The 14784-nt window shown below is 40.6% G+C and overlaps 3 protein-coding genes across 3 annotated transcripts; all 3 read right to left on the bottom strand.

Moving 5' to 3' along the window:
- Positions 1 to 2051: 2051 nt before the first annotated feature.
- LOC114371360 (agamous-like MADS-box protein AGL62) lies at positions 2052 to 2588 on the bottom strand. The gene has a single exon (XM_028328824.1). The coding sequence runs from the start codon at positions 2586 to 2588 to the stop codon at positions 2052 to 2054; it is 537 nt and encodes a 178-aa protein (XP_028184625.1).
- An 8431-nt stretch (positions 2589 to 11019) lies between these two features.
- LOC114371361 lies at positions 11020 to 11646 on the bottom strand. The gene has a single exon (XM_028328825.1). It carries the CDS (start codon positions 11644 to 11646, stop codon positions 11020 to 11022), a length of 627 nt encoding a protein of 208 aa, XP_028184626.1.
- A 1823-nt stretch (positions 11647 to 13469) lies between these two features.
- LOC114371362 lies at positions 13470 to 14576 on the bottom strand. Its single transcript, XM_028328826.1, has one exon. The coding sequence runs from the start codon at positions 14574 to 14576 to the stop codon at positions 13470 to 13472; it is 1107 nt and encodes a 368-aa protein (XP_028184627.1).
- Positions 14577 to 14784: the final 208 nt, after the last annotated feature.

Here is a 14784-nt window from a genome sequence, read left to right on the forward strand (position 1 = left end):
TATTTTTTTTCTGTCACATTAGACTTTCATTGTAGCGAGGACACTTCTTGCTACAACGAGGCTTCATCTTTTGCAAATGATACTTCACTTGAATCTTCTTGCTCTATGACCAACTTTCGCTATGGTAAGAGTTGTACTCGTTGTGGCGTGTGCTTGCTCAATATCTTAGTCTTCAACATTCATATTCGTTGTGGCAAGTCTTCACATTCATTCACTTAATAATTGGTCCTCTTTTGCTGTGGTGAAGGGTCATCTAGCTATGGTCAGCTTAAGTCTGCAACTTATCAATACTTTAAACTAAAAAATATCTTTGTAACATCAAAATTTAAAACAAAAAAATAAAAACTCTCTTTTTTTAATTTCTGAAATGATTTTTTATAATAGTTTATTCACAATAGCAACAATATATTAACAAAAATCCTAAAAAAGTTAGGCTAATTGCTCACAAAAACAAAGTGTGAGAAACAATTATCACCTCACCTGCACACAACATTGTGGAAGGATAATAAAAGGGTCATCTTCAATTACCTGTGTTTTGGGTAGCATTGGGGTAGTTATGAAAAAATGGTCAAGGTTGTGACATCTTTAATTCAAGTGTTTGGACTTTTTTTTTTTTGCTTTAATTGATGAGGTGCTTGTCATTGAAGGGAAAGTTAAAGTTGTGGCCTTAATGAATCATCCTTGAGTTCCAATGATGTTTTTGTTTTTATTTTGGATTGTGAAGAGTTGCATGACAGTTGGGGATTTATGTACTAGATCTATTTTCTTGGAAAATGCATATGTATTATTGAGAAGAGTTGCATGAGATTTTGGATTGTAAATTGTTTTTTCTTCCCAATTTTTTTCCAAGGTAAGTGCATATGTATTATTGTCAAGAGTTGGCATGAGGTTGTGGATTGTGAATTGTCTTTATGTTCCAAATATGTTTTCTTTTTTCCTTTTTTTCTTTAATTGATTTGACGGTTTTTAAGCTGCTAGAAATTTTAATTTGAAATTCTAAATGAATATTGATGATTTTAAAACCCACCACAAATTGTTGTTTAAAAATTTAATGGACATATGAACATTTAACAGAGCCAACCAAATGGTCGGGACTAAACACAAAATATAAAAATTTTTAAAATATTGATTGCATGCATTTTATGAATTCCATTTTGGCTTAATGATACTTTTGGTCCTTAAGGTATCACAATTGAGAATTGAAATACCTAAAGTTTCAATTGAGCTAGTTGGATCCCTCAGCTATCACAAATGTGTGACTTTAGTCCCCTATATATCAATTGCGTCAATTGGGTCCTCATGTACACAATTGTATAAATTTCATTTAAGTATTGTAATTGTGGGATTTTAGTCCCCAAGGTATCACAATAATGTGATTTTTCCCTGAAAAATGATAGTTCTAATAGTGCAATTATAAATTTTAAGGTACTAAAATCGCACAATAGAGACACCTAAGGCACTCAATTGTCACAATTGAAATCTAAGGGACTAAAATCACACAATTGTGATACGTAGGGGATCCAATTGACATAATTGAAATTTAGGAGACTAAAAATATAATTAAAAATGTATTTTAATTACTTAAAATACATTAAATATTTTACTTATCAATTTAAAATACATTAAATAATTCTTTGACCCCCTACGAAATGGAATGGAAATTTAATTATTTGTGCTGTTTTATTTTAAGCCTACCTCCAAACTCGACCTACCTTAGTTGAAGATGAGAAAATGAAAATCCCCAACCAAAGTTCAAAAGGTTGGAATTTCTAATAGAATTGGATTTTTATGTATTTAAGATGCCCTTTCATTCAAACACTACATCATGTAGAAACTACATCACAATTACAAACTCCACTAACAAAGCAAAGAAACAACATAAAGGAAACATAGTTTACCAACACATGATGAAGACTATTCAACATAACGAAAACATAAGTCCTAGATAATCAATCCTAACCACACCCCAAACAATAATTTGATTAAGCTATTGCTTATTCGAAAACATATTAAATTAAAAAACATTGACTAAAACTTTAAATAGGGCATCATCAATTTAGGTTCCCACGTTTTTCTTTGAGTTGTCTCTTAAACTCCTCTAACATCTTCTTATACTTGTCAAGTTGGGAATCGGTCATGCTTTCAATAGGCCTAGCCCACCAGAACTGATCCTCTGCAGCCTTCGCTAAATGATTTAAATCCTTTGTGCGCTTCTTCTCAATAGCAATTTGGTTGGACAAGCAGTGGAGGTGTGCGTGGAGCTCAACTTCGTCCACAGTGGAGTGCACCTTGTTGAGGTCCAAGGTAAGGAGGGGAGGTGGGCCTTGTGTCTTATAGCGTTGGACAACAGAATCAACACTGGGACTGCCAAACGAAAATACTCGATTACTGGGTGAGAACATAATCACAGCGACATCCATGCCACAAAGGGTTGCAAGCTCACTGGCTTTCTTGAAAACCCCAGTGCGAAGCTTCGAGAATGTCACCCGAAGGTTACTCTCGTTTCTCATCTTCTTCATTTCGATCTTTTGTCGACCTTTAGTCTTCTTAGCGACACCGTTCAAGTCTGGCATGTTGTTTGACTCCATGGGTTATAGGCTTTGCTATCTTATATGATATGAAATATGAATATTGATGTGCAACATAGAGGAGATGTTAGGCTCAATTTATAGGAAAAGGTTTGGTTTGGCGAACTAGAGTCTGATATGATGAGCCAAGGGCGCCTCTGTGGACTTTCTGACCTGTATTTTGACCGCATTAAAATGGTTTCAAGATTAAGTGAATCTCAATTGAATGCCTTATATGGTATGTGCAAATGATTTTCTATATAAACCATTCTGGGTACAGAAATGTATATCTGTACTGAGTTTTTTTTCCAGGTAGTTTTCTTTTACAGCGTCAATCTTATCTGTTATTTGAAGAATAATTAGGTTTAATAATTAATTAAGGAAAATGATAGTTAATTTATTACCAAAGGAGGGATATGAAATATTTTTTAGCATACTCCTTCTAACACACCATCTCTAATTAGTTGGAATTTATTGAGAACTACAAATTCAAGAGAGAGAAAATCATTACATATGATGTGGGACTCAACAAATTTTGTCATTTCCAATGAATGTCAACCAATAAAAGAAAATGTATTGAAAATAATTTGTTCCTAACTTTTATCTTTTTTACTATATATCAATTATATTTTGGTACAATTGACTTTATACTCCCGTTGCAGTTTGCACCACTGAGAAATGAGTCATATCATGTTGAACTTGTTTATCTCAATTTGACTGGATAAGAATCAGTTATGTTTAAATCTAAATTTGAATTTATTTTTTTTCAAGCTGAAAGTCAATTCAATTCAAGCTCATGAACCAATTTCAAGCTGAAAGTCAATTCAGTTATGTTTGAAGCTCAATTTGAATTTATTTTTTTTGAAGCTCAATTTGAATTTATTTTAGAACTAAACGTTGGTTAAGTTGTTTTGATCTTTTTCCGCAAGATCGATTTTAACCGCACAAAAAATCGTTTAAGGCATTGGACTATTAAATGATCTTTTGAAAGGACAAAAACGTTAAGGTGTTGGACCATTAACGATCTCTTAATTTAGAAATGTTAAGACATTATACCATTAACAATCTCTTGTTTTTGAAAGGAGAGAAACGTTAAGGTGTTTGATCATTAACGATCTCTTGGGGTGGTCGACAAAAGCGGGGCTATTGCTCCTACGCATCCTAAATTGCGATGAGGAAATCAGATCTACGTAGTTCTTGCACAAGCGGTAAAGTTATGGGTTGATTTTACGTTTTTGAACGGTCCATGTTAACCAATAAAAGCAAAGAGAACCGTTTAAGGCGTTGGACCTTAAAACGGTTTTAAGTGACTTTTACGGACAAAGCTTGATGTGTGAGTTGATTTTAACCTTAGTTTCACTTTGGTTATTAGTCAATTCATTCAAGGAAACTTCCAAAGAAAAACATCCGATTGATTTTTTTGATTATTTTATTCAAAGATATTTTGATTATTTTATTATTATTTTTTCAAGATATTTTGATTATTTTATTATTATTTTGCTTTTTTTTGTTTAACCGAGGTTACAGCGTGAACGATTAGTTATATTTTGCTTTAATAGTGATTAAACGACATTACAACACAAATGATCGATTGAAATTCATTTTATCATTTATTAGGCGAGATAACGGCTTAAATAAACGGTTAAAGCACGTTAAAAACGGAAGAAAAGAAAATCGAAAGTGAACGAGATGAAGATGAAAGCAAACAAAACAAGAAATGAATTGAAAGTCTCGGATTCAAACACTTACCGGTTGAAGAACGAAGAACGGACGAAGAACGATGAAGAACGCAGGAAAATCTTCACAGATTTACTCACGGAAGTGTCTCAGAAGCGTTACGGAAGCACTTCGACTCAATTCTTCTTCACGGAAACGTGTTTTTTTTACCCAAAATAGGTGAAATGCATAGCCTAGGGGTCATGAATATTTTTGAAACAGCCCCCCTCCCCTATTTATAGGGAAAATGGGAGGTGCTTGCCGCCCAGAGGCTTCTTGAGGAAAATTTCTAAGCGCACCCCAATTACTAAGTTTACCCCCTTTTCGTACTCTACAGAAAAGTTACGGAAGCCTTACGGAAGTTTTTCGGATTTGATTTTCATATTTTTTTCTCTTCCCTTTCACCAATATTAAGTGAAATATGCTTACCCAAGATTTTCAGAAATTTTACGGAAGCCAAGGAAGCCCCAAAAACCATTTTTCAACAAAACGTGGAGGAGCTTGCCGCCCAGTTGCTTCCTCCTTAAGCAACCCAACTTCCAAAATATTCTGGATGGGTCTAGATTCAAATTTCTATTTACACCCTATCTTGATAAGTTCACCCCCTATTTTTATGTTTTTGGCTGTTTTCTTTCCAAAATCTCATGAAACATTACAGATTCCACCGCGATGAGTGTTAAGCCTTCCGAAGCAATCAACAATGGTCCTCGGATGAAATTATAGTGTAACAGTTTATTTACAGACACTCCACTTTGCTAAATACACTCCCGTTTATGTGTTTTTGATTGGTTTCTTCCCGAAACATCTCAGAACTTTACAGATTCTACAACAATGGGTGTTAAACATTTTGAGGTGGTCAAACGAAGGTCGCATGCCGACAAACAATGGTTCCCGAATGAAATTAGGGTATGACAGTTGCCCCTTTTTACTTATCTTTTATCGGAGATAAAAGGGAAGTAAAGATAAGACCCTAATTTCGTTCGAGCGGATCCTCACTCGAGCAATCAATAGCCCAACCAACGAAACGCGTTGTCGGACTTGGACGTCTCTGGGTGGCAAAGGAAAAAATTTGAGAAAACCTGCAAAAATCTTCAAAATGATTAGAAATGGCCGACCATCATCATTCTGATGTCATCAGACTTGTTTGTCTCTCGATGATAAAGGTGCGGATAACCATGAGGTATATCCACGTGCTACCGGACCCTTGAGTCTGACGGATAGCAAAATGAGACTTTTTTGTAGTCTCGACCGGAAGACGCTGACATCTCCGGAAAAGGTGCAGATGAGGACGTTAGTCACAAAATGCTATCAGGCTTTGAGTCCTATGAATAACAAATGATACTTTTTCGTAGTCTCGGCCGGAAGACGCTGACATCTCCGGGAAGGTGCAGATGACGACGTTAGTCACTGCATGCTACCGGGCTTTGAGTCTTACGGATAGCAAATGAGACTATTTCACAATCTCGGCCGGAAGACACTGAAATCTCCGGGGAAGGTGCAGATGACGACGTTAGTCACTGCATGTTATCGGGCTTTGAGTCTTACGAATAGAAAATGAGATTTTTTCGCAGTCTCGGTCGGAAGATGCTGACATCTTCGGGAAAGGTGCAGATGATGATGTTAGTCACTGCATTCTATCGAGCTTTGAGTCTTATGGATAGCAAATGAGACTTTTTTGCAGTCTCGGCCGGAAGACGCTGACATCTCCGGGGAAGGTGTAGATGACGACGTTAGTCACTGCATGCTATCGGACTTTGAGTCTTACGGATAGCAAATGAGATTTTTTCGCAGTCTCGGCCGGAAGACGCTGACATCTCTAGAGAAGGTGCAGATGACGATGTTAGTCATTGCATGCTATCAGGCTTTCAGTCTTACGGATAGCAAATGAGACTTTTCCGCAGTCTCGGCCGGAAGATGCTGACATCTTCGAGGAAGGTGCAGATGACGATGTTAGTCACTGCATGCTATCGGGCTTTGAGTCTTACGAATTGCAAAATGATACTTTTTCGCAGTCTCGGCCGAAAGATGCTGACATCTCCAGGGAAGGTGCAGATGAAGATGTTAGTCACTGCATGCTATCGGGCTTTGAGTCTTACGGATAGCAAATGGGTGTGTATGGGTTACCGTATAGGGCGTCTCCGCGTGCCAATGGACTCACAGGTCACAATAGCAAAAAGTGGGGTGGTCGACAAAAGCGAGGCTTTTGCTCCTACATATCCTCAATTTATGATGAGGAACTCTGACCAACGTAGTTGTTGACTTTGTGTGAGACTAAAATAGTCTCGGAGTTCTTAGGCTAAAATGCAAACATGCTTTAGCAAAGAAACAAAACCTCCAATTGATCAGAGCAACATATAGTTTTTGGAGAAAAACAAGCGTGTCTACCGGGGGGATGGAGGGTATGCTGATAAAATTTTCTTCTAAACGACCATTTAGAGGAAACATTGGGTCCAACAAAAAAGAAGAAAAATCACTCAAAGTGTATAAATCTCACACAGGTAAGTGTTTTATCCTAATTCCGAACCATAGATATGTCATGACTTGATTTTGCAAATCATTTCCTATCAAATTAAATATTACACGCGTGATCATGGATCAATAGGACTTTTTGGGAATGTTGTTTTGGTGGGAAATTTGGCTCTGAGTTGTTTGGGCCTTTTCCTTTTCTGTTTTTATTTAGTGCGGGGCGATAAAGTCGTTAGTGCACAGGATTTTGGTTGGCGATCAAAGGGAGAGGACCACTTCAAGCCGTGGTTTCCTTTCTTTTCTTGTTTGCTTGTGACAATTCTATGTTGTTCAGATATTGTCTAGTCCAAAGACTTTTCTGTATATTTCTTTTGTTTTCTTCCGATCTTTGATTGGGAATTTTCTTCTTTTCCTCTTCTTCCGATCTTTGATCAGGAACTTCTTTTTTTTTCTCTTTTTTTTTCTCTTTTTTTTTCTTTTCTTCCGAGGGCAAAGATGGACATTCTCACCCTGGGTCAATGTTTATGGTGAGTTGGTATTTTTAGCTCAGAGCTTGTAGAACGGCTGAACATGATATATGTCAGGGTGTTGGTTTGATCAGCAGTCTAGGGGTAAAGGGATGTCCCACATTATTTCCATGACACGCGAGCAACGATGATGATTCAGAAATATTATGCAAAACTGGTCACACATGCACCTATGTGGACACTCAAGCATCAAGTTTTTGTGGTCACGCGACACTAGGGCTCAGGATTCATCATTTTTCCTATTTAAGTCAACCTAGTGTTTCCAAAATATGCCCCTTTATCAATTCATACATTTGTCCGAGTCTATCTTGGGCGTTCGGGAAAATTTGCACAGCATTCACCCTTTAGGTGCGTACACACATTTTTTTTAACAAAGCCTTTGTGTCACGATCAGTAAATCTTTTCTTTCAAAGAAAAGCCAGAAGTTATTTCTTTTCCAAAGCATGTTGGCTTTTTAGTTAACCAATTTATTTTTATTTTGTTTTTCTTTTTGACAAAGTTGATATCTACGATCACATATGTTTTTTTTCTTTTCTGAAAAGTCGTGCGAACGAGGGTACGCAAGGCCCACCTATGTCAAAATAAACGAAGAAAATGCAATGATAAGTCGCAACAAAAAAAAAACAATGACAAAACAAATTGAGAGACGTAATGCCGGACCACGGTGGGAGCAAACACAATAATTGAAAGTAGTAGTGTTAAATCACAATGGAAACAAAAACAATAACTGAAAGCAATAAGGGAAATAAAAACAATAACAGAAAGCAATGATGTTAGACGACATGGAATCACAAGTGCGACGACCTTGGTCGTGTAGCTCCGCCCTCTCCCAGGTAACCGAGCAGGTCGGTCATATCCTCATCCATGTGGGCTTCCTCCGCTTCGCCTGGGGATCCTACGGGTCCGGTTCCCTCCTTAGTGGGCCAATCTCTAGGCCACGCGACCTTAGCCCTGAATTGCTCTGGGGTAGGCCATACAAAAGGAGGGGAGCCCTGCCCCTACTGGCTGAGGCTGAAACGGTAGAAGCACTCATGCAATTGCACTTGCACGCGGTGGTTGGCCATCAACTGGCGAACCATATGCCATAGATACTGCTCCACACTCAGTGGTATAACCGGATCGGGCTGCTGAGGTGGTGGTGCATCCACAGCCTATTGTGTGTCACCCTTCGCTTGCCTAGGGGTGCAATGTTTCTTGATGAAAACTCGAGTGATCGGCGGCAGGATTACCTTGCTGGGGATAACAAGTACCCCGCAGAACTGGCAGAGGCCCGTGATCAAGGCCAAAAATCCCAGGGCCCTGTTGGACCTCTCCGGGTCCAAAGGGTGCCTAGTGGGCGCCGTCCCTGCAAACAAATAAATGGCATCAACAATTATTCGGGCCACGTGAATAGTCATCCGTGTCAGGATGGTGTACACCATCTGACACTTAGGCAGAGGGAGGTCAAAATTATGGTCGCTGGGGAGGATGTTGCTGAGTAGCAGCGTCATCCATATATGAGTCAGAGTAGTCATGCTGGTGCGCATAATCCACACCCGCCTCCCCGCAGCGGTCCGGGCAAAGTCTTGCCACGGTATGCACAATAGCTGGGCGATGGCCTCCTTGTCAAAGCCAGAGGCCTGGTCCCTCCTCTGGCTGAATTCGCACCGATGGTCCTCCTCCAAGATCAGTGGGTGGCCCAGGAACTGGCTGAAGGCATCTGTGCCAAAGGGAATCCACTGACCCCTTACCCACAAGCGCATATCTCGAACTCCCTCCTCCGTGGGCCAGGCATTAGCATAGAACTCTAGGACTATCTCAGGGTCCAACTTGGCCATAGGAGTCACTAGAGGTGTCCAATGCCTGCGTGCTATCTCCTCTTGGAAGTCTGAGTACTCATCCTCTATGAGCTGGACGCGCCTCTCCCTATGGAATGATTATCCCTTGATGGCCTCAAAACGCTGCTGGTGCTCGGCACTCCGAAACCGGTGACTGTCGAACTCCATAGAGGCGCTAGAGCTTTCCCCATGGGCATCACTCCTAGACCTCTTTGTGGAGAGCTTCTTCGGAGCCATCTCTTGTTGGGGATGAATAATAGCGCAAAATGGAATAAAAAAACGTTGAGAAATGGTGACCTAAGGCTGGAAATCCAAGGGATCCAGTGAGCTTACGTTTTTTGGATGAGAGGAAGAAGTTATGGGAGAAAAACTCACCCCTTCCCTCTCCTTTTAACCTTTCTCATGCAGGGGGTGCTCGCCCAAGCGAGCTAACCTTGCCCAGGCAAGCTAACCCTGTGCATCCCTTTTTTTTCAAACAAAAAAATCACGCGTTCACCTCTGGGTCCGTGCTCGTTTGCTCGAAGTCCATATGATAAGTTAGGCATATAAAAAGATAGAAGCTTTAAAGGATACTAGGTTGTCTCTTAATAGGGCCTCCTCAACATGCGGAGCCAGTCGCAGGATGATGATCTACTGACCACCAGCCTAGTACTTGCTCGTACCCGTCCCCGAGCATCTGAAAGCAGGAAATGGCATTTATGTAGTGAAAATATGGCCACGCTACCACTTACCTTGGTTTATCCATGTCTAGGATTTGACGCTGTATTGACCACCTCTTGAAATGATCATGTCCCTGTTTGTCGATTCATAAGGTACAAAATGCATGTGCATGCGTATGCATGGGCAATTTCAAATGCAATAATTCTTTAGCAAAAACCCATTGGGTTCAGTTTTAAGTAAGCAGTTAGAGCATCCCTATAGGTCGAGCGAAAAGGCTTGGATCATTTAAAAAGAATATGCATCCTTAAAGGCACAAAACCAGGGTTGAAACAACGAATCATCAATCTCGCGCTCTTTAAATGATCGCGATGACAATTTACAGAGGATAGGAATCCCTGGGGGAAACCAAAAAAAATTAAACATGAAACGACTCTCCTAATTGCCCCAAGTCTCAAGTGTAGTATCGCTTGACGACATTGGCATTTATGGGTGAAGGTAGTTCCTCGTCATCCATGTTAGTGAGCACAAGGGCCCCTCTGGAGAAAGCCTTTTTTACCACAAAGGGCCCTTCATAGTTCGGTAACCATGTAGCGCGAAAGAGAGCATCTTGTGCCAGTCCTTGTATGACACGGTCATCTTTTGAATAATCTTCTTGATATTCTTGTTGGCTACCTCCACTGCTCCATTCATCTTGGGCCTGTAGGGTGTGGAATTGTGGTGTTGGATCTTAAATTCCTCGCACATTTCCCCCATCATTTTATCATTCAAATTGGTGTCGTTGTCTGTGACAATCTTCCTTGGCAAACCATACTGGTAGATTATCTCCCTCTTGATGAACCTAACCACCACACTCCTTGTGACACTAGCGTATCAGGCAGCTTCGACCCACTTGGTGAAGTAATCGATCGCCACCAAGATGAAACGATGTCCGTTTGCAGCCTTGGGCTCTATGGCTCAGATCACATCTATCCCCCACATGGAAAAGGGCCACGGTGCGGCCAATACATTCAATGGCAAGGGCGGAGCGTTGACATTGTTTGCAAACGTCTGGCATTTGTGACACTTCCTTACATGGAGGCAACAGTCGCTTTCCATGGTGAGCCAATAATAGCCCGCCCTCAGGATCTTCCTAGCCATGGCGTGCCCGTTAGCGTGGGTACCAAAAGAGCCCTCATGGACCTCCTCCAGCATGCGTCCAGCTTCCTTAGTGTTCACGCATCGAAGCAACACCATGTCATGGTTTCTCTTGTATAGTATGCCCCCGCTTTAAAAGAAACCGGCTGCCAACCTCCTTAACATCCTCTTGTCGTTGTCGGAAGCTTCCGGTGGGTACTCTTTGCTTTCAACGTATCGCTTGATGTCAAAATACCAAGGTTTACCGTCCCACTCCTCCTCTACCAAACAACAATATGCGGGCCTGCCACAACACCTGAACTCAATGCATGGTAGGTCTCCGTGCGGTGTCAGCTGGAACATGGACGCTAAAGTGGCGAGTGCATTGACCATTTGGTTTTCCTCTCGGGGAATGTGATGGAAAGAGATCTCATCAAAGAACTCAGCCAACTCCTTGATGTAGGTCTGGTAGGGTATTAGCTTGTGATCCCTAGTTTCCCACTCTCCTCTTAGCTGGTGTATCACCAGTGCCGAGTCTCTGTACACCTTGAGCAGTTTGACGTTGAAGTCAACTGCTGCCTGGACACCCAGGGCACATGCTTCGTATTCAACCATGTTAATGGTGCAGTCGAAACCAAGTCTGGCTGTGAATGGTATGCATTGATTGTCTGGAGAGACCAATTCCACCCCAACACCATGGCCCAGAATGTTGGATGCTCCATCGAACAACATGATCCACTTGTCCCTGTCCTTTTCTAGCTTCTCTTCAAATAAGGCCATGATGTCCTCATCTGGGAACTCAGGATGCATGGGTTGATAATCATTGAGAGGATGTTGAGCCAAATAGTCTGCCAAGGCGCTTCCCTTTATCGCTTTTTGGGTTACGTAGACTATGTTGAACTCGGATGGCAAAACCTGCCACCGAGCGGTCCGCCTCGTGAGAGCGGGCTTCTCAAATATGTACTTGATCAGGTCCATCTTGGATACCAGCCAGGTGGTATGGCTCAACATGTACTGTCTTAGTCGGTGGGACGCCCATACCAAAGCGCAACATGTCCTTTCCAGCAGGGAGTAGTTCATCTCACAGGCCATGAACTTCTTACTTAAGTAGTAGACGACTCGCTCTCTTTTTCCCGACCAATCATGCTGCCCCAACATGCACCCCTTTTGACTTACGATGAAACCCAACAGCTTTCCCGACTTGACCCCGAAGGTGCACTTAGCGGGGTTTAACCTCAATTGATGCCTCCTAAGCCTCTCGAACAACCTCCGCAACTTGACGAGGTGTTCTTCCTCAGTTATGGACTTGGCAATCATGTCGTCTACATAGACTTTGATTTCTCGGTGCATCATGTTGTGGAACAAAGCCACCATAGCCCATTGATAGGCTGCCCCGGCGTTCTTGAGCCCAAAGGACATCACCTTATAGCAGAACGTTCCCCACAGGGTAACAAACGTGGTTTTTTCCATATCTTCTGGCGCCATCTTTATTTGATTGTAGCCTGATAAACCCTCCATGAAGGAAAACAAAGCGAAATTGGTTGTGTTGTCTACGAGGACATCGATGTGTGGCAGAGGAAAATTATCTTTGGGACTGGCTCGATTCAGGTCCCGATAGTCCATACACATTCGTACCTTACCATCTTTCTAAGGGATCGACACAATGTTGGCCACTCACTCGGGGTATCGAGCCACCGCCAAGAAATCGACGTCGAACTGCTTTTTCACCTCGTCCTTGATCTTCAGCGACGTCTCGGGTTTCATTCTCCTTAGCTTTTGCTTCACCTCCTCCTTGTTGTTCTACCTCTATTAGAAACAATCGATAGATATATATACAAGGTCATCCAACCACCTAACTAAGATTTCTCTTATAGCTTTTCCAGACATATCTGATACAACTATCTATCCTAAAAATAAGTGATCCCAATAATCAAGAGATCAAGATACAAAATAAAATTAAAATACAATAAGAATTAATACAAATAGAATCAATTAAGATCAACACAATCATGTAGCAATATTCTCAATACAATTAGGATTAGCACAATCATACAACAATTTTCTCAATATTGTGCATTATATAATCATCCTTTTTCAGCCCCCTGGACTCTTTACAACCGCTAGGTGAATTGTATAGATCCAACTAAAAAGTTTAGTTTTAGAATTTTACATATCTACCGTGAAGGCAATGCTTATGCTGACAAGCTTGCTTCTTTTGGTGCATAGAATATGGGAAAAAAAAATAGTAAGTGTCATGAATCTCTGACATAAGCTTGAACCAATTAACATTGTTTGATTGACAACTGTTGTAGTTGGACAGCAATCACATAGTTTGTCCACCATGGTATGCTTTATGTTCCTATTGGTTATAGTTTTGGTATGCTTTATGTTCCTATTGGTTATAGCTTTGGTGCTAGAATGTTTAATTTGGAGTCCACAAGAGGAGGATCTCCATATGGTGCTGGAGTTTTTGCTGGAGATGGTACAAGACAAGCAAGTGAAATGGAGCTGGAGCTTGCAGAGTATCATGGCAAGTATATATGAAATTAGCCCATAAAAGCTATATTGAATTTTGTGATTAAAATTCCATTAAGCCCTCCTAGCTAGGTCAGCATTCTAGTCTGTCCCAAGTTGGTGATCTCTAAATCAAACTTCTTAATGCACTCAAACAAACCATTGGTGACCTCAAAATCAAACTCCAAGTCAGTGTTGTCATAAAAGAACTCTAGATTTAAGAAGTGGGCAGCTGCATGCAATGGTCTATGAAGCTGACAATTCCATCTTTTATCAATGATTGCAAACACATCTTTGTACTTGCTTTCATTGTTGTTGAAAGACTTGATAATTGTTTCTTTTGCCTTGTCCATTGCTGCATAAATATAGCCCATGGCTAGTTTCCTTTCACCATCCACAAGATGAAGCACTTTCACAAGTGGAGCCATGACTTTAAGAGTGTAAACCACACTATTCCAAAAAAAAGGCATGAGCACTACCTTTGCAGCTTCTTTTCCCTTAAGCTCCTTAGATAGCTTGTTCAAGGTCCATTCATCAGAAGTAAACATCTTTCTAATATTGGCTTTCTCTTTGTGGAGTCTTTCTAAGGTTAGATAAGAAGTGGCAAATCTAGTAATAGCATGTCTCACCAATTCCTTCTTGTTTGTAAAATTTCTCAACAAACTTAAGGTACTAGAATAGGCATAGATAAACCCAACTAGATTAATTGCCCTTCTAATTGTCTTCCTTATCAAGGGAAGCTTCCCAATATCTTCAAGCATCAAATCAATACAATGAGCTGCACAAGGAGTCCAATAAATATGTTTCCTTTTCTCCTCCAACAACTTACCCGCTAAAACATAGTTGCTCCCATTATCGGTTACTACTTGAACAACATTCTCTTCTCCAACTTCCTCCACAGTGGCATCAAGCAACTCAAAAATATTTTCACCCGTCTTTACAAAATCAGAGCCATCAACAGACTTCAAAAACATGGTACCAACTTGAGAGTTAATAAAAAAATTAATGTTGTATTTTTGTTTCCGATCAGTCCATGCATCGGACATAATAGTACAACCATACTTGACCCATTGCTCCCTGTGGCCTTTTATCAAATTTTCAGTATATTCAACTTCCTTCTTCAGGAGTGGAACTTTGATGTCATGATAGCTAGGAATGGGCAAATGTGGCTCATATTGACCAATGGCTGCAACCATATTCTCAAAGCTTTTCAATTTAATGAGGTTGAATGACAAACCGCTTGGTACCAAAAGCGAGAAATATGTTGATGCACCTTCAATACTTCATTCTTATCCATTGAATCTCTTATGTTCATTTGCCTCAACATCTCCATTTTTCCCCGATTGATTGTATTATCTGGATTCTTACAAAATTTGTCCATTGGTCCTTTTTTAGTCCCACACT

The sequence above is a fragment of the Glycine soja genome, chromosome 10, assembly GCF_004193775.1.
Source record: "Glycine soja cultivar W05 chromosome 10, ASM419377v2, whole genome shotgun sequence".
NCBI classification, from domain to species: domain Eukaryota; kingdom Viridiplantae; phylum Streptophyta; class Magnoliopsida; order Fabales; family Fabaceae; genus Glycine; species Glycine soja.

Coding starts and splice junctions, on each gene's coding strand:
- LOC114371360 (XM_028328824.1), bottom strand. CDS start 2,588: ATGGAGTCAAACAACATGCCAGACTTGAACGGTGTCGCTAAGAAGACT.
- LOC114371361 (XM_028328825.1), bottom strand. CDS start 11,646: ATGGCCTTATTTGAAGAGAAGCTAGAAAAGGACAGGGACAAGTGGATC.
- LOC114371362 (XM_028328826.1), bottom strand. CDS start 14,576: ATGGTTGCAGCCATTGGTCAATATGAGCCACATTTGCCCATTCCTAGC.